The sequence below is a fragment of the Crocodylus porosus genome, unplaced genomic scaffold, assembly GCF_001723895.1.
Source record: "Crocodylus porosus isolate Cpor-Errol unplaced genomic scaffold, CroPor_comp1, whole genome shotgun sequence".
NCBI classification, from domain to species: domain Eukaryota; kingdom Metazoa; phylum Chordata; order Crocodylia; family Crocodylidae; genus Crocodylus; species Crocodylus porosus.
In genome coordinates, this window is record NW_017728934.1 from 7,867,896 (window position 1) to 7,890,212 (window position 22,317).

At 47.2% G+C, this 22,317-nt stretch overlaps 1 protein-coding gene across 5 annotated transcripts in view; it reads right to left on the reverse strand.

The window, feature by feature from the left end:
• Window positions 1-22,317, reverse strand: part of TSPOAP1 (TSPO associated protein 1) — a 112,305-nt gene that overhangs the window by 6,406 nt on the left and 83,582 nt on the right. For 3 of the 5 annotated variants that reach the window (XM_019546459.1, XM_019546458.1, XM_019546457.1), the window contains 7 exons: window positions 20,162-20,758; window positions 18,478-18,810; window positions 18,006-18,179; window positions 10,255-11,406; window positions 9,458-9,584; window positions 9,095-9,246; window positions 8,740-8,908 (listed from right to left, as the gene is read on the reverse strand). In XM_019546459.1, coding sequence (XP_019402004.1) covers window positions 8,740-8,908; window positions 9,095-9,246; window positions 9,458-9,584; window positions 10,255-11,406; window positions 18,006-18,179; window positions 18,478-18,810; window positions 20,162-20,758 — 2,704 coding nt within the window. The remainder of the gene's footprint in view (window positions 1-8,739; window positions 8,909-9,094; window positions 9,247-9,457; window positions 9,585-10,254; window positions 11,407-18,005; window positions 18,180-18,477; window positions 18,811-20,161; window positions 20,759-22,317) is intronic. The other 2 variants (XM_019546460.1, XM_019546461.1) reach the window with 2 other exon arrangements.

Here is a 22,317-nt window from a genome sequence, read left to right on the forward strand (position 1 = left end):
GTGTTCAAGCTCCCGCTGCTGTAATGTGCTTATGCAACTCAGCCACATTTCCTTATGTCTAGGAGGTGCAACCTGCAGCTCTTCCCACCCTCCACCATGAATAAGCAGTTGCTTGAAATGCCAGTGCTGTGTACTGCAACTTGTATCCATTCATCACTTACTCCTGTCTGGGGTGAGCAGAATTCTTAAGATACAGTTACTCAGGGCACTGTATATACATCCGGTCCCCGTATCACTCATTCAAAGTCTCTAATTAACATTGTGTACCTGTCCCGGAGATAGCTGGACCGGCTTCCCTCACGACGTTCCAAGGGCACCATTGTCTGCCATCCCTGAGGGAAGCTACCCCTCTCTCATGCCTGCGCCTCTGCACAGGAAACTGCACCGTCGCTCTGACTTTCTCTTAGCCAACACTCCAGCTCCCTTTCTGGAGGGGTTCCTAAGTCAGACCTGGTTCTTTTATACAAATCCTTAATTAACAATTAACAAGCTCCTGGTCAGCTCCATCCCCTGTCTGAGTCCTTAATTAGCAATTAACGAGTTTCCTGATTGGCCCGCTGCCACTCTATGAGTCCTTAGCTTTCTAGCTTGCTCTGTAATGGGACCACTGGCTCCCTGTTACAACATCATTTTCCAGGAATGCATGTACAGCATAAAGCGAGGGAAACCTGCATATGTTTCAACTGAACTAGTAACTAAAGAAAATAAAAGACTAAATAAATATTTCAAAGCAGAACCTGTAAGAGGTGCACTGAGTGCAGGCAAGGTGTCCTGTACATGATGAATGCACGGGTATGTGCTTTGTTAACACATCCTCATATTTCTCAAACAGGCATTCAGTTCTGTCTAAGGTTTTACAAATGTCTCAGTCATTCAATGTCTGTCTGGGGTTTTGTAAACAAACCATCACCAGCGCAGGCAATTGCAAGTTTGCCCCATTGTTAAACAAATACCCAAAGACAGGTCTGGTAACCAATGCTTCTAGGTATCCTGGTTAGCCAATCAAGACTCATCACATCTGACTGACTTACAAGCTCTGCACTGGTCAGAAAACTGCAAAAAACAAAAACAAAAAAAAGTTTCACACCTGGACAAATCCAAAAATAGGATCCAAGCATTTTAACAATTGTAATCTGATGGTTCCCCCTTCCTCCCTGTTTTGTTTGGACTTTAAATTGACCTATCATCAAGGAAAAATGCTTTGAAGCTATACAATTAAAAGGTATAAGAGCAAAAGAAATTTACTAGCAAGATGTGTAGTCCAGGAGAAAGACAGAGGAATCATTTCTACACCCAGCCAAATAAGGCTTGGTAAAAAAAAAAAAAAAAAAGGATCCTGCTTGGTAAAGGATGCAAAAAAACTGGAATGGCTTCCTGCCTGAATTGGTAAAAAAAAAAAAAACTGCTGCAGCTAAATATGTACTAGGACTTCCTGTGATACCTCATTTTATAGAGTAATAAAATGAGCTATCACAATATAGCTCATTTTATTGAGCTAGCACAATATAGCTCAATATATTTTATATACTGGGAAGGAGTCTTTTTCTGTCATTTAGTTTATAATAGCTTATTGGTGGTATTGTTATTAAATAAAGCCTTTCTGCTATTAAATAGAGTGAGGTGTCATGTCAATCCTTAACTGCAGTAAGTTTAAAAACCCACTTTTAACTGCAATAGCATGCATCTGTACACCTTTCAACACTTCCTCAGTGGCTTGAAGTTGCACTGTGCCAGCTGGAATGTGGTTGCCTGGAACCTGTTTGTTGAGAATCCCTTCTGTGAAAAGTGAGGCTGGAACTTTTGTTTATATTTGTATGCAGGCAAGTAGGTCTGAGAGATCCCATAGTGTGGCTCTGGCATACACCAGACTATTGAATTCCTCCATTCTGAAGCTGAAGTTCTCCATGCCTTCAAAAAAAAAAAAAAAGAAAAAAAGGTTCTACCACAGCTTGTACCTCTGAGAAAGCCAGCACCATAGAGTCAGGAGCTGTGGCACAACACAGATGAAACCATCAATCTGGAAGTAGTTTTAGGTGCATACAAAGCCACGTGGAAGACTCTGTCACCCTAAATTGCAGGCTCATGGATAAATAGGTCCTCTTTCTGAAACAGTCTCTTCACTATTCTGTCTTTAAATTGTTTCGTTTTCTAACTGGTTCCTGTAACAGCTATGGAAGAGGGCACTAGATGAGAATATAAGTACTCCTCTCTCAGTACAGCACTCTATTTGCATTCTTCTCTTTCAGTAGTTAAGGCTGGCAGGAAGCTGGTGTCTGCCAGAGTGTTTTTGCAAGGTCTAGTTGTAGAGAGAAAGTTTTGTTTGTTGCTGAGATATGAGAATGTGGGGTGAAGAACCCTAGAGAAAGAGTCACCTTTTGAACTTGTGACCTTCTTAGGGGGAGTGACCATGCTCAGCTGCAATCTTAAAAATACCCAGGAAAAATCATGAAGTCAAGGCACACACAACAAACCTTGACTGACAGCAGCCAAATAACAGAACTATAATATATTGATCAGGTGGCAGCACATGATTGGATGAAAATAAGTGGGGTGATAAGCAGTGGAAAAAGGTATGAAAGAGCAAGAAAAACCCCTCAGTGTATGGCTCAGTTGAGTTGGGTCCTGGTTCAATCCAGCTGGCATCCAGTAGATTAGTGCACATTCCTCAAGAGAGAAGCAATCACTTGGAGGCTGGACCGGTCCCACCCTAGGAAGGTAATAGCTCGTAGTGGTGCATGCACCTATGTTGTGAGAGTGGTTAGGTCACTCCAGAACATAGTACTCAGGAGGGTGGTGATCTCCTGCAGGGGAGAGTGGAGAAGAACTTCTGTGAAAAGAGTTGTTGCAACCTCTCTGTGGTAAGGAGAGGACAAGAATCTCCAGCCTGTCTCTGTCTGCTCAGCCATCCATAAAGAGTTGTGTTACAGTGCTCCTGGTAACAGATTGATTACACTTGCCTCTCTTAAGATTGACTGTTGTAATCAGTGTACTATAATAACCTGCTGCTCCTGTTCATCCCTTCCCACAGTAGAGTCCTTTGTTTTTGTAGTAATACATCTTTACTGCTTCACCTTTAAACCTTGTGATCTAATATACTAAAAAACCAGGTCAGGCCCCAAACTGGTACTGCTGAGGGAGATGCCACAGTGATGGTCAGCCTGGGCTAATCTATAACCCACTGACACCCCTTTCTGCCCAGTTGATTAATGATCTGTCTTCCATTAGAGGACAGCGACAGCGACAGCAGCAGCAGCGGGTCCTCCAGCGGAAGCTGGAGTGACAACGACAGAGAAACCAGTTGAGATGAGTACCTGACCCCGGAAGCAGGGCAAGGGTGGAAACGAAGAGAGGGGTGGTCAAAGGGATGAGGAAGGAGTGAAGTGTTTGTTTTCTGTGTGTTGCGTGCTTTTGTGGCTATTGTAACGGGTATGAGTGGCCAGCAGGCCTTTGTACAGGTACACGGGTGCGGTGTTCTGTAACAGGATAGGTCTAATCCTTTTGAGATGTAATAGGTCAGAGAGTAGATCTACATAACCATATAGATATAGATATAGATATATATATATAGAGAGAGAGAGAGAGAGAAATATATTTTTACAATAAATAAATAAATACATCCATCATCCATTAGAAATCGTGCCCCAACAGATTGGTGTGCCTTATAAAAGTCTGGGTATAACACAGTATGGTCTCTGTAAAAGGACCATACCATTACTCCTGTTACTCTAAGGCAGGGGTAGGCAACATTTTTTGGCCGGAGTGCCAAAAAAACCACAATGTCTACCTTGAAAGGTGCCGAAGTGCCGGCATATCAGAAAAACAAAACAAGGGCAGAAGAGTACATAGCAGGTGGAGGTACCAGTCAGGGCCAGGCCAGCCAGCAGCACGTGGCTGGGCCCGCTGCCAGTGCCAGGATGGGGCCAGGGCCTGTGCAGGTCTGCAGACCCAGGCCCCAGCCTCATCCCAAGGAGCGGGAAGAGGCATGTCCAGATGGACAAGCACGTGGCTGCCCGGGAACAGCCTTGTGCTGCTGCTGACCCCTGCATTAGACAGAGACTTGCCACCGCCAGACCCAACCCCAGAACACTCTGACCACACTGCCGACCCCAGCCAGGTAAGAGCCCCTGGCCCCAACCCTAGCCTGGCACCACCACCAGGCCCAGCCCCAGGCCTGTCCATCCCCTGATGGCCCCAGCTCCAACCCTGCGCTGTTGGCCACGTGCCGCCGGCAGGCCCCACTCGGCACCACCACAGGGCTCAGCCTCGTGCTGCTGGCCAACCCCTGCAGACGTGTGCAGGCCCCGGCCCCATCTCAGCGCTGCCAATAGCCCGGGCCCAGCAGCGGTGCTGGGCTGGGGCAGGTGGGGGCGGTGCCAGCTGGGGCCGGGCCCACTGGCAGCACCAGGATGGGGCCGGGGCCCAGCCTGCCAGCAGCACATGGCCAGGGTCAGGACTGTCTGCAGCGCCAAGATAGGGCCAGTGCCCATGCACATCTGCAGGCCCGGGCCCCAGCCTCATCCCGGTGCTGCTGATGGCCTCGGCCCAGCAGCGGCGCTGAGCTGAGCCGGGCAGCAGCGGTGGTGCTGGCCAGGGCCGGGCCCGCCACCAGCACGTGGCTTGGCAGCACTGGGATGGGACCGGGGCCCATGCAGGTCCCCAGCCCCATCCCCACACTGCCGATGGCCTCAGCCCTGAGCTGGGACTGGGCCAGGGCCCACGGCAGTGGTGGCGCCAGCTGGGGCCAGACCCGCCGGCAGCACATGGCCGGGCCCGGGGACAGGGCCCGTGGCAGTGATGGTGCCAGCTGGGGCCTGCCAACGGCATGTGGCCAGCAGTACAGGGTTGGGGCCAGGGCCACCGGGGCACAGATGGGCCCCTGCCCAGGGCTGGGGCCGGTGGTGGTGCACGGCTAGGGTTGGGGCCAGGGGCTCTTACCTGGCTGGGGTCAGCAGTGTGGTCAGGGTGTTCCAGGGCTGGGGTCCTGCAGTGGCAAGTCTCTGTCTAATGCAGGGGTCGGTGGCAGCACAGGGCTGTTCTAGGGCAGCCACATGCTGCTCAATCTAGGCACGCCTCTTCCAGCTCCTTGGGGTGGGAAGCAGCCTGCATGCCAATAAAAACCATGCTGTGTGCCATGTTCAGCATGCGTGCTGTAGGTTGCTGACCCCTGCTCTGATTGTCAGATGTGAGCAGCTGAGTCTAAGAAGGTCAATAGTCTAAACCCAAGAAGGGCCAGAGAGGTGGACTGAGGGCCAGAGCCCAGTCTGGGAAGGGACAAATGAGCAGGGGCAGGCTGAAGCCAAGAGGGCTAAAGTCTGAATCAGAGAGAACAATAAAGAGGTAGCCTGAAGCTGAAAGAACCAGCCAGAGCTCAGGAAGGGTGAAATGAGGGCTGGGTCCCAGAAGCTGAGGTCCAAGACAGTGGGCCTGGGGTTTGGGACCCATCTGGAGAAAAGGAGTTGAGGCCAGAGATGCCAAGCAGTATGGATGGGCAAGGGACCCTACTGAAGTGATAACTTGTACCATCTGCGAGGCTTGGGCATGGCTCTAGGGAAGGAAGGAGGCCATGAATATCAATGGGTGCCCTGGGGTGCAGACAGCCCACTTTGTGCTGGGGGCAGCTGAGTCTACAAAGGACCTGCTGGCTGAAAAACAGGTGAGGGCTCATTCTGGGACCCTTGGGCAGAGTCCCTTTTTACAATAAAAAAAACTCCATCAAGACAAGGCAGATGAGAGAAAAGGGAGGATACCCAAGGAGCCAGAGCAAAGCAGGAGCTGCGTGGCTACCAGGGTTCTGTCACAGGTCTCACTGACAGGGTGAAGTCAATTTAAAAGGATCAGCCTGTTTTAAAACACCTACCGGGGAACAAGCTGGTTCACAGACCTTGGGTGAAATCTGAAGAGACTGAACCACTCAGTGCCACAGGCTCAAAAGGCTCTAGTGCAGGGGTGGGCAAAATACGGCCCGCGGGCCGGATCCGGCCTGCCAAGCACTTCCCTCCAGCCCGCGGAGCCCCTTCAAAACCCACATAATAGTGGCTGCCTCTCTAAAAGCCTCCAGTGGCACGAGACGCCGGCTGCAGCACCTCAGGCTATTTCCTTGGGTTCTGGTTGTGAGGCAACCAGCTATGACCTCAGCCTGCCCCAGCCGGCCTTGCCCTGCAAAGGGCCCTCTCAAGCTGGCTCAGGCCACATTTGCAGCTTGAGAGGGGCAGGGGGGGGCTGGGCCAGATTCTGTGGCGCTGGTGAGGGGAACGGTGTCTGGGCCACCTTGTGCTTTGCTGCACAGGACTGGAAAGGGCCCTGCCTTGCAGGTAAGCCCAGGAAAGCTGTTTTTGGACAGGCTTTCCCCATGCCATGCTGTGCCACTTGGGCCATGCAGGGTCGGGCTGGGCCGACACTGGGGAGGGGAAGCAGCAGCTGGACCACAGCTCCAGCCCAGTCAGCACCAGGGAGGAGAGGTGGTGGCAGAGTTGTGCATCACTCGGGACAGGATGAGCCCAGCTGGAGCGGCAGGGACTCAACTGCATTTTCCACCTACCTACGCTGGTCAGTCTCGAGCGGCACACGGCTCCACCACCACTTCTGCTGGCCGGTGCAGACCCAACCAGGTTCACCCCATCCCCAGCAGCACATGGAAAACTGGCTTTAGCCGCATGCTGCTCCGGATGGGACGGACCTGGCTAGGTCTGCACTGCCCAGGAAAGGTGACGTGCAACTGAAGTCAGCTCCTCACGTGGTGCTGGGGATGGGAGGAGCCTGACCATAACACCCTGCAGAGGTACTAGTAAGGCAAACAATTCCAGTCAAAGTCCCAGGGCACAAAATACACACAAATGAGAATGAGTACATGGACAATTAATCGAGAGCGAACAGGACCCCCTTCTCTCGTTCCTGAGGGTTTCCCAAGCAGGAGTAGGGGAGCCCTCTAGTGATGGGATCACAAGCTGAGCCCCCTCTCTGAAGGGAAAAGGGAAAGACACCTTTAAATGACATGGGGGGCATTCATATCCTGCAGCCCCTAGCATTCTCAGGGCTATTCCACACCGATTCAAACTTAAGACAGTGACTTCTGAACATGTACCAACACACTGGTACTGAGCACTATCTTAGAACAGGGAGAGAAGGAAATACACTTTTTCTATCATTTTTCCCTGCTGCTTGCTACCAAGTGGCAGGAAAAATTAAGGCCCAGGGGTATAAACAAGTTACCATGAGGTGAAGGATGCTAGGGCTTTACAGCACATCGGCTGCTGTACAGTAACTACCTGAATACACTTACCTACAGTAAGTGAGAACTAGCCTGTAATGTCTTATTCCTTCTTGTGAGCTAAGATCAAGTGTAGGAAGTATCTGAAGTCCCAGACTAAACAGTCTAGGCTGGAGGGTGCTTGCCTGTAGTCTCTGGGGGCATCCATATCCCAAGACCTCTGGGCTTGGGCCTGTATGTAGGATGCCTGCCAATGGATTTGGGAGTATGTGAAGTCCCACGATGAGAGCTGTAGCGCCATACAAGGCATTTAGAATGAATGAGTTCTGGCCTGCTCAATCAATACAGTTTTTGGAACAACTGAGTTCTGCTCAACTGATATGATTGGAACTGGTTTGGCTGATTTGACCTGGAACACTAAATGTATTAAAAAAAATAATTTTCTGACGGGCAAGCTACAGGACAGTTGGCTAGAAAACCATTCCCCACCTTTACCTCACAGTAACTTGCTCATGTGTCTCTGCCTTTTAGAGCTGTGATCAGCAGGTCTACTTTGAGGGTGTGAAGTACAGAGCCACTGAGTCAAGCCAGCTTATATGCAGGAAGAAAGCTTTACCTTGGCCCTTCTTCTACCCTTCCCATTTTGCCATCAGCCCATTGTAAGAAATTTCTGGCATGTGGAATGTCCAGGATTCAGCTGAGTTATCAGCGCACCTACAGGGCTCCCGAAAGACTAGGTCACCACTTAGATAAGAATGAATATTCTCATGAAAGTCTGCTGTGCATGCAGCTGCCATGCCATGGCATTCCTTCTGTGTTCAAATGAGAAGATGCAGTTCACTAAAATGCCTGATGGCTGTAATAACTGAGAGGGAACTCCTTCTCCTCCACCTCCAACTCAAAGACTGCTCACTTAAGAGCAGTGTCTCCTATGCCCTAGTACCAGGCCAACTGCAGAGCTAGAAAGTGAGGCTCCTACAAGTTGAGGTCCTGCTTGTCTTTTTCAGCTGCTCCCTCCCATGTTGCTCCTTTACTTCAGCAAGGAGCAAGCATCACTCCCACTACTCACCGAGTCCAAACAAGGTGACCTGGGTAACAGAATTCAAGGTACAGCTGGCAGCCAAGAAGAGGAAAGAGAGGTCTCTCAAATACAGGCATCAAGAAAACCCATCCAGACACAGTATGCACCCTTGGCAACTCTGTACCACATTCAAACTCAACACAGATTGGTACACAGCCTTTAACAATGATGCAGTTTGGAAGAGCCGCTTTCAAACTGGGGTGCTCTAGCAACTACAGCTTCTGTAAATAATGCCTGCTCACATCTGCAGGAATCTCACTGCTGACTGTAATGACAGCCAAAATTCTTGGGTTCAGCACCCATGAGATTGGGCTTAATAACTACAGGATACACTGGGTGTACAGCTACAACATAACATGACAGCGGTTCTGAGCTTCCTGTATATCAACAAAGAAATGTATTGACCATGTATTAGCAAAAACAGAGCAGGCATGGAAAGGAGGTACAGTACCTACGCTTTCCACCGATGTGCCAGGAGGGATGTAACCTTGTTTTAACAGCTGCTTCTTCATGTCATTGTTCTCAACCTGAACTTCAGAGACCATGTTACAAGGAATATACCCTGCCTTTCCTGCACATTCGCCTCGGTAAAAACCATCAGCATCTTTGTCACCACACACCTACAAGAGAAGAGAGAGAAGCCAGATCATCATACAGGTAGGGTGATCCAGCAATCAAACCAGTCTAAAGAAGCTAACATTAGCTGCTTAAATTAAATTCTTTATCCAAACGTCCAGTCATCAGCCCACTGATATGAAAGAAGCAAGCAGTAACACAAGAGAGATCTCACCTAGAAATGCTCTCACCTTCAGAATCTGCCCCTCCTTAAATGGGAGTTCTTCTTCTGCTGCATCAGGGTTAGGTGACATAGAAACAGGATCATAGTCAAAAAGGGCCACAAATATCCTCACCGAGTCTTCTTTAACAGTAGCCTCAGAGGCTGCATTCCTTGTAGTGTCTACCATGCAAACAGGCAAAAGAAATTAGGACTGTGTCCCAGGGAACTTGTGCAAGAAAATGTTTGCGTTCTTCAGGACACAAATTACTCAGTTACAATACTTCAGAACAGATCTGCCTATCTCCACCCCTCTGTCTGTCTATCTTCCTGTACTATGCTACCTTTCAGGTACAAAAATAAATAGTCTGGAGAGTTCTTAATATAAACTCACCTGTGCTAGAGATAGGTGGTTTCGAAACTTGGCTTCTTCTCAAGTTTTTGCTTCCTTTTCTGGTAGAAGACTGCCACGACGGTAAGCCAGGCAACTCCTGTGACCTAGGCTCTCCATTACCAGAAGCCTGTAACAGGGACCACTGGAGAGTTAATAAAGGCTACTGCTTGTGTTCTGCCATATGAATTCCCATGGATCTGGTCCACCCCAGCATAGTAACTTTAAGCATTTCACAGAAAGCAATGCATTTAAATGCAATATTCCTCTTCAGGGACACTCCAGGGATGAGAATTGTGTGAGACTGTAGAAAAAATGAACCAAATAAATATAGGCAGGTGCCCTTCCTGGAAACCAGTGACAATCCCATTGCTGAGTGCAAGGAGGGAGAAAAGACACTTCAAATGAAAGTGGTGACTGAACAGGTAAATCTTCCACAAAGAATATCAAGGATCAGCATTAATTCACTATAAATTTTCATTAGAATTCTAGGGCTTCTGGACACAGACAAGCACTTGGCAAAAGGAGGAGGACCCTGCTGAGAAAAGGAATACTGCACCAATGACTCAACAACCACCTGACTTAGAGCAGCAGAAGCAGAAGCAGCTAATACAAGAAAAGCCACAGAGCAGCACAGATCTATCAGCTCTCCCAGGAGTCCTTTGGGAGTCCAGCAAGAGATCCTTTCTCTGTACAACACTAAAAAAGCAGAACACAGCCACGCTTGGGTGCAGGGGAGGGGAATGAAGCTATTGCCACTACCAGCTGCTTCAAAGCAAGAAGAGGAAAAGACACCGGACCCTTGTGTGCAATGAAGCACCATGACTCCCCTTCCGAGGATGCTCTGGCTTCCTTCTCAAGCTGGGAAGCTTACACTCCAGTTCCCAACCTTGCTCCTCAGAGCTGCCCACACTCCTCGGTGTCTCCTTCTCCCTGGAGGGGAACTGTATGCAGTGGCTTGAAGACCCAGCCCATTCTGCTCCTTTATCTTCCACAGGCTCCTGCCTGTTTAGCTCTCTTCTGCTATTGGACAGGGCAGGCTCAGACTGACTGGAGCAGACACTCCGTTCTTTGCGGTGGGCCTGGGCTTCCTCCACCTTGCAATTTGGCCATAGCTGGCTGGCATGCATAGGAGAGAAGGTCAGGTCTTGCTCTTCTTCAGAGTCATATTCAATATCGATTTCCAGGCTCCTGGAGCTAATACAGTGGCTTGCCATGGAAGCAGACTCTGCTAGATGTGAGGATGCTAATTTTCGGTGGGATTTTCGGAAGCTGCCTTGTCTCATGTGACTGCCTATGTCCAGCCCATCCTTACCACCCGCACTAATTACATTCAACTTCTCCCTGAGGCTTTGAACTCTGTACAAGCTGCCTCCTGTCTGGCTGCAGTTGCCCAGCAGGCGACTGCAGTGCTCCCTAGCATCACTCTGTCTCTTCCTGGTGGCTTCAGGCCGGTCATGGGCCCTTTCTTGATAGCTGCCTTTTCTTTTGCCCCACAGTGGGCTTGCACCTGTGGTGGGCCTCATGCTGCTCTCCTGATAGCTCCAATTGCAGCTTTCCCTCTTCTGACCCCAGCTTGGCTCTGGAGAGCCAGGATTCTCATTGTCAGTATCCTCTCCTCTGTCCTGAAGGATGCTCTCGTCCTGGGGAGCCCGACTGGGAAGGTTTTGATAGATATCGCCGTCATCTGTCTTTGGAAATGGCTGCTCGGTGACAGTGGGGATGGGAACCTCTTCCTTTCCTGCATGGTAGGGGAGTCTTTCCAAGAAATAATCTTGGGGTTCTCTCTCTTCCACCTGAGCTTGTTTCTCCTCCTCCTCCTCTTCCCCTTCATCCTCTTCCTCAGTCACTTCAGGAATGCTAAACAATTTTTTGCTGCAGTTTTTCTGCAATGGAAGCTCCAGAATCCGCTCCAGAATTTCCTCATCGCTGTCGGTGTCACAAGGTTCCTGCTGTGTACCCAGCCCCCGAGACAAGCCACATGGGGGACAAGCAAAGAGAGAAAGAGAGGAAATAAATATTAACAATGGCCACAAAGCTACAGGTGCCCCCCCTCCCCCAGTGTCCAAAATGGAACCATCTGCTAGCAGAACCAGGACAGCACAGCACAATGTAGCAGGGACTGCACTCAGCAGAGAAGCAGGGTAGGAAGCAGAAGCAGATATGGCTCTTCTGGCTAAAAAGAGATCAATTAGATGAGCTTGCAATGCAATGAGAAAGCAAGAATGGCCAATGGATGGAAATGCCTCCCCCCAAAACTGCACAAATGGCCCTTCCAGCTTCATTCATTGGGTCCCATAGAGCTCTGGGATCACTGCACTGGACCACAGCTGGGAGTGGGTGGGGGGGAGTGGGGACTGGCTGGACAAGGGGAAGGCATGCACACACTCTCTATGTTTCTGTGCATGCAGGGATGAGCCATTTGAGCTCTCCGTAAGAATAGCCTGACTGTTTCTCATAGAGTATTGGACCAGTACTGAAGGGCATGAGATTCCCATCTCCTCCCCACTCTCCCTTCTATGTCCTGAGGAAGGAATCCCTGAGCACATAGGGGCTGCTGTTCTGGGAGGTCTTTTCATAGGGTGTTTCAGTTTGTCTTCCTGCAAACCTTAGCGAATACAAATGCTTCATAGCCACAAAAGGCAATTGTTTATCTTAAACCAAGCTACAATGGTGGCACTTGATCATGCAAGGCAGTGCTTCATTAAGAAGTGTATCCAACGCTCTTTACAGCTATCTGTTTATGTACACTTTAGTTAGTTTTGAACCACTGACCAACAAAGGTTCATTATCTTTTGCTTTTTATTGTTACTGTTACGGAAATAAAATGGTCACACTTCAGATGGAATGTTCATTTACAGCTTTATAAAGAACTAATACAGGATTAACGGATATTACGAACTTGTTACAGCCAAAAGTAGTTTGACTTAGAAACAACTACAAACCCATCAGTAGATGGTACTGTAGATGACTGTAACAGACTTCATAACAACTGGTCAGGAGTTTATTAAAACATGTATTAATGATTAGACCTCCATGAAAGATTCTAAAAAGTCCTCATAATGCATGACCAATAATACTTAGCTTAATTACTCACAAAGTCATGTCCCTTATTTAAAAAAGAAAGGAAAAATATACTTTTAAAATAATAAAATAGTCACTAAAAAAGTTCCTTGATTTTGTACAAAAGTAAATGGCATTTTACAGAAATAGAAATAAACAGACTTTATGCTCAGTATCGTGAGCTCATGCTTCATCTGCAGAACCTAAAATCCCCATTACCTTGGAAAAGAAAATTCTGAGATACACAATAAGCTTCACATTAAGAACAAAAAAAGAACAAGCAGACAATCTAATCTTCAATTTCTCTGCACACGTCCTGCTAAGCTATTTCATAATGGCTCTGCAGAGAGCAGACATTTGTAGCAAGGGAGGGCCTAACAACAGCCAGACCTCCCGCTAGAGGTGGATGATCAGCTGACAAAGAAAGGAACCGTAAGTGTCTTACTGCGTTCTCCCCCAGCACAAGCAAAATACCATTTACTATGTATCATGCTACAGTGACTCAGTGCACTGTTCAACTGTCTGGTCTCTGTTGTTCATCTGTAAGAGGATCACATTTCTTTTGTCATTGCATGCAACTGCTGCTTTAGTTCCTCAAGTCCACAGACCCTCTCCCTGGTGTAGTACCTCTCAGCTGCTGGTAGCTGGTGCTACCTCCAGGAAGCATCATGTATTTAGAGAGTTTAAGAGCAGAAGGGACCATTACTCTATCTCCTCTATCCCCTGGAAAATACTTCATCATCCTGTTGTGATACTAGTACCCCATCTTTCTTTTTTTTTCCTAACACAAAATAACAATATGTATTGAATACTTTTACATTTTCTGTATCAGTAGTAACAACATTTGCCATGGGAAGAAGCAAGTTTGTTGGGACTGGGGCTTACATTCCATGGTGCTTTTAAATGAAAGTGTGCCAAAGGCTTTAACAACCAATTCATTCAGAGAGGCATCAGCTTGCATAAATGACAACCGTCACACCTGATAAAGTAGGCTGTCACCTATAAAAGCTCATGTTTCTCTGAATGTGTCAGTCTTTAAAGGTGCCACCCCTTCTCTGCTTCCTTCTTTTTCTATTTGGGTTCCTGAAAGCAGCAGTACAGATGAATCCTGCAATGTCTCCATGCATGTTTTCAATAAATTAGCTAACATTCTTCAACAATAAGGAGGAAATCAGGAAAGAGTATTTCATAAATTCATTTGAAAGGAAAGGGCACTGCTATGATCACCCAGAATGACCTTCTACAACCACAAGCAAGACAACTTCTCTGAACTAATTCTTGGTTCAAGTCTTAAATGGCTAGAATTCTTTACTTGGATACAGGACCTTACATTCGGGGCTGTGCTGCAACACGTGCCAATTGTGACAAAAATCGCACTGCTCTGCATCACTAACTCTTTTCATTATCTAATGTCCCCCCTATTTTTGGGGCCTCTTAAAACTTCTTCAGTGATGATTTTACAGCCATTGGAAAAAAATGTTAAACAAGGGAGAATAAAGAAGGCATCTCTGCAACACCTGACAGGAACCAGGGATCATCATTACATCTTGAGACCTCTCTTTAATTGATTTCACTTATTTCATAAGTGTTATGTGATTTGTATTGTCATTAGTTCAAGCTCTTCTTAAACAACTGCTTCCAAGGAAGGAATGGGGGGACATTACCAGCTACCTGTTGATTACCTCCAAAAGGCCCTAAATAGACACTGTCCTGTCTGCCTTACACAGATACCTCTCAGCATTGGCTAGCATATCACATGCTGGTTACTCTGTGTTGTGCCAGATGAAAGGGAGGTATCCTCACTATGACCGAAAAGGAGCAATTCATTGATATCTCTTCTGACACCTCTCTGAAAATCAAGTTCCCAACAATGTATCTTCCTGAATTTTGGATTAATGTGCAAGCTGAATACAAAGAATTAAGCAAGAAAGCTATGAAACTACTGATTCCCTTTGCAACACCCTACTTATGTGAATCAGGGTTTTCAGCAGTTGCCACTATAAAAAGCAAATACCAATCAAAAATAAATGTGGAGCACAAAATGAGACTGGCAGCCCCAAAAATAAAGCCCAGATTTTAAAAACTAAGCAGTACCAGGCAAGGCTTTACCTTGTTTAGGTATGTAGGCCGTAGAAGAAAAACAAATGGAAGTGTGATACACCTGCTTAACACTTTGGGACAGCTGGTAACTGACACTCAGGCAAAAACTGAACTCCTGAATGCCCACTTCGCTTCGCTATTTCACCAGACCATGGGGAAAGTCAAGAGAGATAAGGCTCATAGGGGACATGCCAGGACTGACAGCCTCCTCACTCTGGATGCTGAGTGGGTACAATACCAATTAGAAAAGGTAGACATTTATAAATCAGCAGGACCAGATGGACTTCATCCAAGAGTGCTGAAGGAACTGGCTGAGGTCATCACGGAACCCCTGGCAAAGCTCTTTCAGAATTCATGGTGCACAGGGGCCCTAAGAACTGAAAGAGGGCTAACACCGTGCCCATCTTCAAGAAGGGGAAGAGGGAGGACTGTAGGTCAATCAGCCTCATATCCATCCCAGGGAAAATCCTGGAAAAGCTCATTAAAGAATCTGTGTATGATATACTCGCAGAAGATAAAATTCTGAATGACAGCCCGCATGGCTTTGTTGCAGGTAGGTCTTGTCTTACCAAATCTCATCTCCTTCTACGATCATGTCTCTTGCCACCTGCACACAGGAGACGCAGTAGACATTATATACCTAGACTTCCAAAAGGCTTTTGATCTAGTATCCCACAATATCCTTGTGGAAAAGCTGGAAGATTGCGGGCTCAACTACTCAACATTTCAGTGGGTGGGAAACTGGCTACATGGTAGGACCCAGAGAGTTCTCATGAACAGATCTGTGTAGTCCTGGCGTGAAGTGGCCAGTGGTGTCCCTCAGGGGTCTGTGCTTGAACCAGTGTTTTTCAATATCTTTATCAATGATTTGGATGGGGGAGTAAACAGCTCGCTGGCCAAGTTTGTGGACGACATCAAGTTATGGGACAGCGTGGTCACACCAGATGATAGGTTGCAAATACAGGTGGACCTAGACAGGCTCGAGAACTGGGTAGACCAGAACCGGATGAAGTTTAATGCTTCCAAGTATCAGGTGCTCCATCTAGGGGGCAAACAACCCTCAGCATACATATAGGCTTGGTGGCGATAGCCTGACTCGCACCATGGCCGAAAGGGACCTAGGGGTAATGATTAACCATCATATGAATATGACCCGTCAGTGCGAGGCAGTGGTCAGCAGGGCAAACAACAGGCTGGTATACATCAACCAATGCATCTAATGTAAAACTAAGGAAGTGATACTTCCGCTGTACTCAGCACTGGCAAGACCTCAGTTGGAGTACTGCATCCAGTTCTGGGTGCCGCATTTCAATAAGGACATGGAAAAACTTGAGACTGTCCAGAAAAGAGCCACCTGCACAACCAGGGACTTGCAAGGCAAGCCACACTACAAGGACAGGTTGAGGGCCCTGGGCCTCTTTAGCCTAAAGAAGAGAAGGTTGAGAGGGGACTTGATAGCAGCTTACTGCTATATCAGAGGAGTGCATCAGGAGCTCAGTGAACAACTGTTCACCAGGGCACCCCCAGGGAAGACCAGGACCAATGGCTATAAACTCCTGGAAGGCCACTTCAGGCTTAATATCAGGAAAAACTCCTTCACAGTCAGGGTGTCCAGACTGTGGAATAAATTCCCTCCAGAGGTAGTGCAGTCATCTACCCTGGAGGTTTTCAAAAGGAAACTAGACAGTCACCTCGCTGGGGTCACCTAACCCCAGCTGCCCTCCTGCCTAAAGGGGGTAGGGGCTGGACTGGATGATTTGCAAGGTCCCTTTCAGCCCCTAACAATCTATGAATCCATGAATAAGCTCATCCTTCTCATTGAAAACTATCGACAGTGGGGGGTTTTCAGTACAACAGTTTTGAATTTGATACATTTTATAAAGCGCTTTTTGACAAATATATTTAATTTAATATACAAAGGTAAATGTGCTTTATTTATCTCCTACCTAATCCTAATGAAATCAACAGCTTTAATCATGGGGGGGGGGGGGTCACGTAAATGTATATATTATTTTACAGGGTCGCAGTATCACAAAGTTTGAGAACCCCTGCTCTATCCCTTTGAGGCCCAGTTCACAACTACAGACGGGCTGAATAGGACACAATGCCCTGGTGAGTGCTATCAGCTCTTCTGGGCAGTTTACCCATGGCTCTGCCCACATGGGGGTGCCAGAATGCTGTACTACAGCAAGCATTCCAGGCGTGCCAGCTGCAAAATTGCCCAGCTGGCCCTTGCCACCAGCTGCCATGCTCCTTCCAAAACCCCTTCACACACTGCCTCCATGACCCCTCTGGCTTGCAGTTGCACCCAAACTTCTCCATGCAACCACATGAACCCCTCCTGAGCAGGATGCAGCAGTCATATATTTGCCTTTGGCAGATTCCTCATACTGTATACTGCTGAGCTATGGCTGATCAACAGATTCATCACAGCTACAGCAGATACATCATAGCTATAACTGATCAGATTCAACACTGCAAACTACCAGTCAGATATTTAATAGTCAACTAATAGCTGCATTTTGGAACTAGGAAAAGAATTAGAACAGATCCCTACTATGCAGCCAAACACTGATTTTTGTAAGTCTTTCCACCTACTTGCACACACTTTAAATCTTTCTCCTTGTGAATATTCATTATAACAGTTATTTGCTTGATCAAATACCATTTTTCAGTCATGTACAATTTTAACTGCTCCTTGCTGAGGATGGATTATTACAATATACTGTTTAATTATATGATCACATGCTGCTTCTGCAGGACTGCCATTTCTTCTCTTTTGAGAACTTAACCTTATAGCCTTACACTCAATTCTGCACACACTTATGCATGGGCATAGCTTTATAAAGATGAGAAATCTGAGTGCAAGTGGATAAGGTTATTCATGTGCCTGAATGTTTGTAGGGCCAAAGTATAATTTTCATTTCATTTTTATATGAGATCTCCATACGTGTGAACTTTATAGATTATGTTTTATTGTTTTACACAAACTTGAGTGATTTATTACCTGTAAATGTTCATTATTATTTACTTGCTGGGGTGAAATCTTGGACCCAGTAAAGCGAGTGGGAGTTTTGTTATCAACAGCCAGGACTCCACCTGAACTTGCTAAGTTTCCAATGCCTTTTGTACTGCTGCAGCTAAATAAAATCTGTCTGATCCACTCACCATTTTATAGTTACATTTCCTTGATTACCCACCTCCCCTTTCCCAGGGTGCACGTGCTCCTGCTGGCAGGAGAAGGCATAAGGCTATACAATGGAATGCTGCAAGCTTAGGGAATGACCACTGCACGTGTCTGGACTCAGAAGGGTTTTTCTCTCATTTGCAGATGGAATGTAATGATTCCACCCAAAATCCCCATTATGGGGATAGCATTATTAGATACCTTTTCCCCATTCTCTCTGCTGCAGTGTTCCTTCAGATCCCATTTTTCTTCTAGGACATCTGAACATAGCTCCTCCTCCTCCTCCTCCAAAATATCTGAAAGGTCAGAGCTGCGGCTGTGCTCAGTAAGAATATTCAGCTGCCGTCTTCCTGCTTCAGACATTTTTTCTTCTTGCTATTTAAAAGAAAGAGAGTTTCCTCACTTATGAAGAATGCTGACAGCCCAACCAACATCACCAGGTCAGCATTCCAGAAAGCTGCATTTTATCCTGCTGTCTCACATAAACCTAAGGAACAGCAGGAGATAAGAGTGCAGGATGGGAACAGAGTGCTTTTTCATGGGCAAAAACAATATATAGCAACTTACTGTTTTCTAACAGGGGAAGAATGGCATTCTTTCACTACACAGAACTCTGCATGTTGTACCTGCAACTTGGAGGTGTCAGAAACAATGGCCCTTTGGTAACACAAACCTCTCTCTTGACTCTGGGCACCGTCACAGAAGAGTCCCCTCTGGAGATTTCTTTCATCAGTTTCTTGCCCGGGGACATTCCTAGCAGCTCTTGAACACAGCTCCCACTCACACCTAAGTCTCTGTAGCTGTCCTCCACCAGCTTAGCTGCACTGCTGGGGAGTTGAGGCTCTGGACTCGAGCACTTCTCAGTTCCCTCTCTCCCTCTTTCAGCGGTTGATTCTTTCAACCACTCCTCTGCAAAACATGCCTGGCAGGTCTCCACAGGCACCTTCATGTTGCTGGTGTTGGTCTGGCTTTCCAGCTCAAGGTTTTTTATTACAAAGAGCTCCACCTGGGGAAAAAAAACCCTCAATTATAAGGGTAAAAGACCCACTGTAGCTATGTAGGATTTCTTCCTCAGTGCAGGATCTGGGGTCCACATTCCTGTCTTCACTTATGGCACCCAAGTCCTTTATTGGATTTCCCCTTAGTTGTAGGTTTCCCACACAGTTCAACTGATGCCTCTCAGTTTTGACCCACAGTCCCCATCTCTTTCCCCTCTATACCTTAGTACACTCTCAGTGCAAGCTGTAGCCCATGACTAATACTGTTGTGATTTGTGGGTATCAGATGGAACGGCATGAGATGAAAGGGCAAGGAGGTCATTGTTAAACAAACTCTGATTCTGTTTTAAACTGAAAACTGGACGCTGCTGCAGATGGGCCAGAAGCCCCTTTTTATTTACTGCTGGGGCTGGAGTTATACCAAAGGTGGATCCACCCACCACTTGGTTCTTGATAGCTGTTTCCAACTCTAAGACAAAAAAGACAAAAACCAGACTGGTCTTATGGCAGACAAGAAGCTGGGATGAATGTAATGGCATGTATTGGGATGGGCACCAGTGAGGAATCCTGAGACATGAATACCATAGCCACAGAAGAACAGCCCATACTCATGCGGATCCAGCCAACAGCTGAAGAGCTATACCTCGGTGGCAAAGCAAGGAGCTGGGGGTAATGGGAGGACAGCAAAAATTCTCCACAGCTCTGTGGTTGGCACTCATCTGACTACAGCCAGGCTACTTCACTGGACCACCCACCCTTCCTTCAAGGACCCCTGTGACTGGCCTATCAGCTGTCACTCCCACCTGTCCCAGCAGGACTGCAGCCTTCAAACTACCTGAGGCCATGACCCACACTCCTTACTCACTCCTCAATGACTACCTCCTTTGTATAGGTTTTGCCAACTACCTCCTGACTTCATGCTGTCCACCCTACCTTTAGCATAACTCACAGTGATAAACTGCACAGCAAGGAAAATCCTGCACTGGTCTGATGGGCAGGATGGCAAATGCTGTAGAAACAGCATTACCATCAATGCTGCTGCCTTTTCCAAATCTCCCTGGGGCAATACTAGTGCTCTGCTAGTACACATGCATGCAAGCAAGCAAATGAGTTATGAGGCTGATCTACCCTGTCCTGTTCTGTGCACACACTACAGTAGCCAACAGTTTTCCATTGTTCTGCCAGCAGTGGAAGAATAACGATGTCAAACTCTGAAGCGAATCACCTGACAAGAAACACCACACAGGGGAGTTGTCCTCTGAAACCTCTCACTTCCCCAGAGAGGACTAGCTCTCTCCCCCCCCTTCCCAGAGTCTGAGAACTCCCAGTTCTTTTTCAAAAAGAAGGCCAGATACTCACCATCACCTCTGCCTGGCTGTCTTCACCAGAGCCCTTCACTGCTAGGTTCCTAGAAGCTGCGAGTTCTTCTTCACTCATTCCTGCAGGGAACATGCTGCTGGCAGACTGTGGAAGGTCAGTCAGGCATTCCTCCTCTCTTGAGGCATCTGACACGGATGACAAGGTTCCCGTCACTTGCATTGAGGAAGCAGTGGGAGAAGAAGGGTGCAAGCATGGGGACATCTTTTCTGGCAGAGAATCCATTGAGCCTTCACAGCTGGAGGTGGTGTAAATGGTGAATTTAGCATCAGTGGACACCTTCTGTTGTGGGAAGGGTGGTGCTGTCTGATATGTCACTGGGGTTTGCACAGGCAGAGAGTACCTGGGCTCCCCACAGAGGAGTTTGGAGGTAGAAGTGGTAGAAACAGCAGACTGTGGTGGTGAGCAATGACTAGAAGCTTTCAGCAGAGTTGAGGAGATTTGGGCTGGCACTGAATCCACTGATTCTCCATATACAGACATCGTTCTTACAGACACCTCCTGGCACACTTGGAACATCTGTAGCTGGGACAGGTCTACTAGGATACTCCCTGCTGTTGGAGAGGTAACTTCCATCACCTGCAAGAGAATCAGGAAGAGTCTCTTTACTGTGCACAGGTAACATCATATAGAAGTGTCATTGTCTTCCAACTCCAATGCCCTTACACAGTCTTCCAAGGCTCCCCGAAGTTAGATGTCAGGAAGAACTGCAAGCCTCCAGCCACTGACTAGTAGAGATAGGGAAAGTCATGCTAGAGAGACAAAAGAATACAAGACCCCAGCATGGATCCAGAGGTCAAATTATCAGAGTGATCCAGGTTGCAGCCTCACAAAGGGCTCCTTGAGCTGTCCATCAGGGCAAAGATCATGAGCCACTGTGGCTTGGGTGCAGGTGGCTGTGGGAAAACCCTGCTGGCAAAACCAGAATAGAGAACATACTCTGACAAAGCTGGCACTGAGAGGGAATGAGCCTGTTTTTCTGGCAGGAATGATTAAAATGCTTCCTCTCTTGCCCAGAATTTGCTACCCCAGGTCACATGAAATGCTTGGATATTTTACCAGATATGTTATCTCTTGCTCCCTCCTGTAGTCCTCAAATCAAATATCAGCTCTTTTTGCCCCTGAAACTGGCACCACTCCCAACCATGCCAAATCTCTGCTGGTTCCCTCTCACAACCTGGCACATGGGTCCAAAGTCTTTGTGGCTTGAAACAAAGAAAAAGCATCTCCAGAGCAAACTGTGCTGTAACCTGTTTTACGCTGTGTTTTTAAATGATTGTGGTGTGCATCACACTAGACATGGCTGCATATTTCTATGGCTGATCCTGTGTACATGGGAGGTCACAATTCAGTTTCAGTATACAACATTCTTGAGGATTCTTTGCAAGCAGTAGTACTAAATTTTGGAATCTCTCACACCCCTTTCCTATTTCTATTTCAGATCCTACTCCACCTCTATGGCATGCGAGTGAATTAAGAGTGATCCTGTTCCACCTGCTCAAGCCCCTGAAAGTTCCTGCCTTGTTTTGCAATATGCATCTTCTTAGCCTGAAGACTGAGTCACAAAAAGCAGCAAGGAGGAAGACCCACCCATGTTTTGCATTTACTGTTTTTCAGGGACTCAAGCAGGGTGGAATAGGATCATACTAAACTAGCTAAGTCCACTTCAGTAATAGGTGGAATAGGACTGGGCCACCGAATTCCTTTACTAAGGGTTTGAAAGCAATTAATTAAATAAATAAATAAAACCCTGAAATAAGTACTGGAGAGTATGGTCCTTCCTCTCACACCACAGAGCTGTTGGAAGGAGCTCCAGAGGTTCATACTGGCAGAGATCCTGCTCAGGGTCAAGCAGCAGCTGGTGGCAGGGTGTACTCTCTAGTTTTAGAATTCCCTCTTCTTGTTCTCTGTAACAGCCCAGAGCTGCTGACCTTCAGGGCACACTGCAAAACTAATTTTTCCCCTGGGTTTTTGAAAATGGGGCAGAATTATAATGGCGCAGAATGGGGAAGCAGAAGGAAAAAAGTAAACTCTTAATTGTCCTGTTTCGCTGGTGGGTATAATTGCCCCAGTTTAGTTATAATTGGAGGTTGTTTTCTTTCCAAGAAACACCTTGCTATTATATCTGCAGTGCCTGA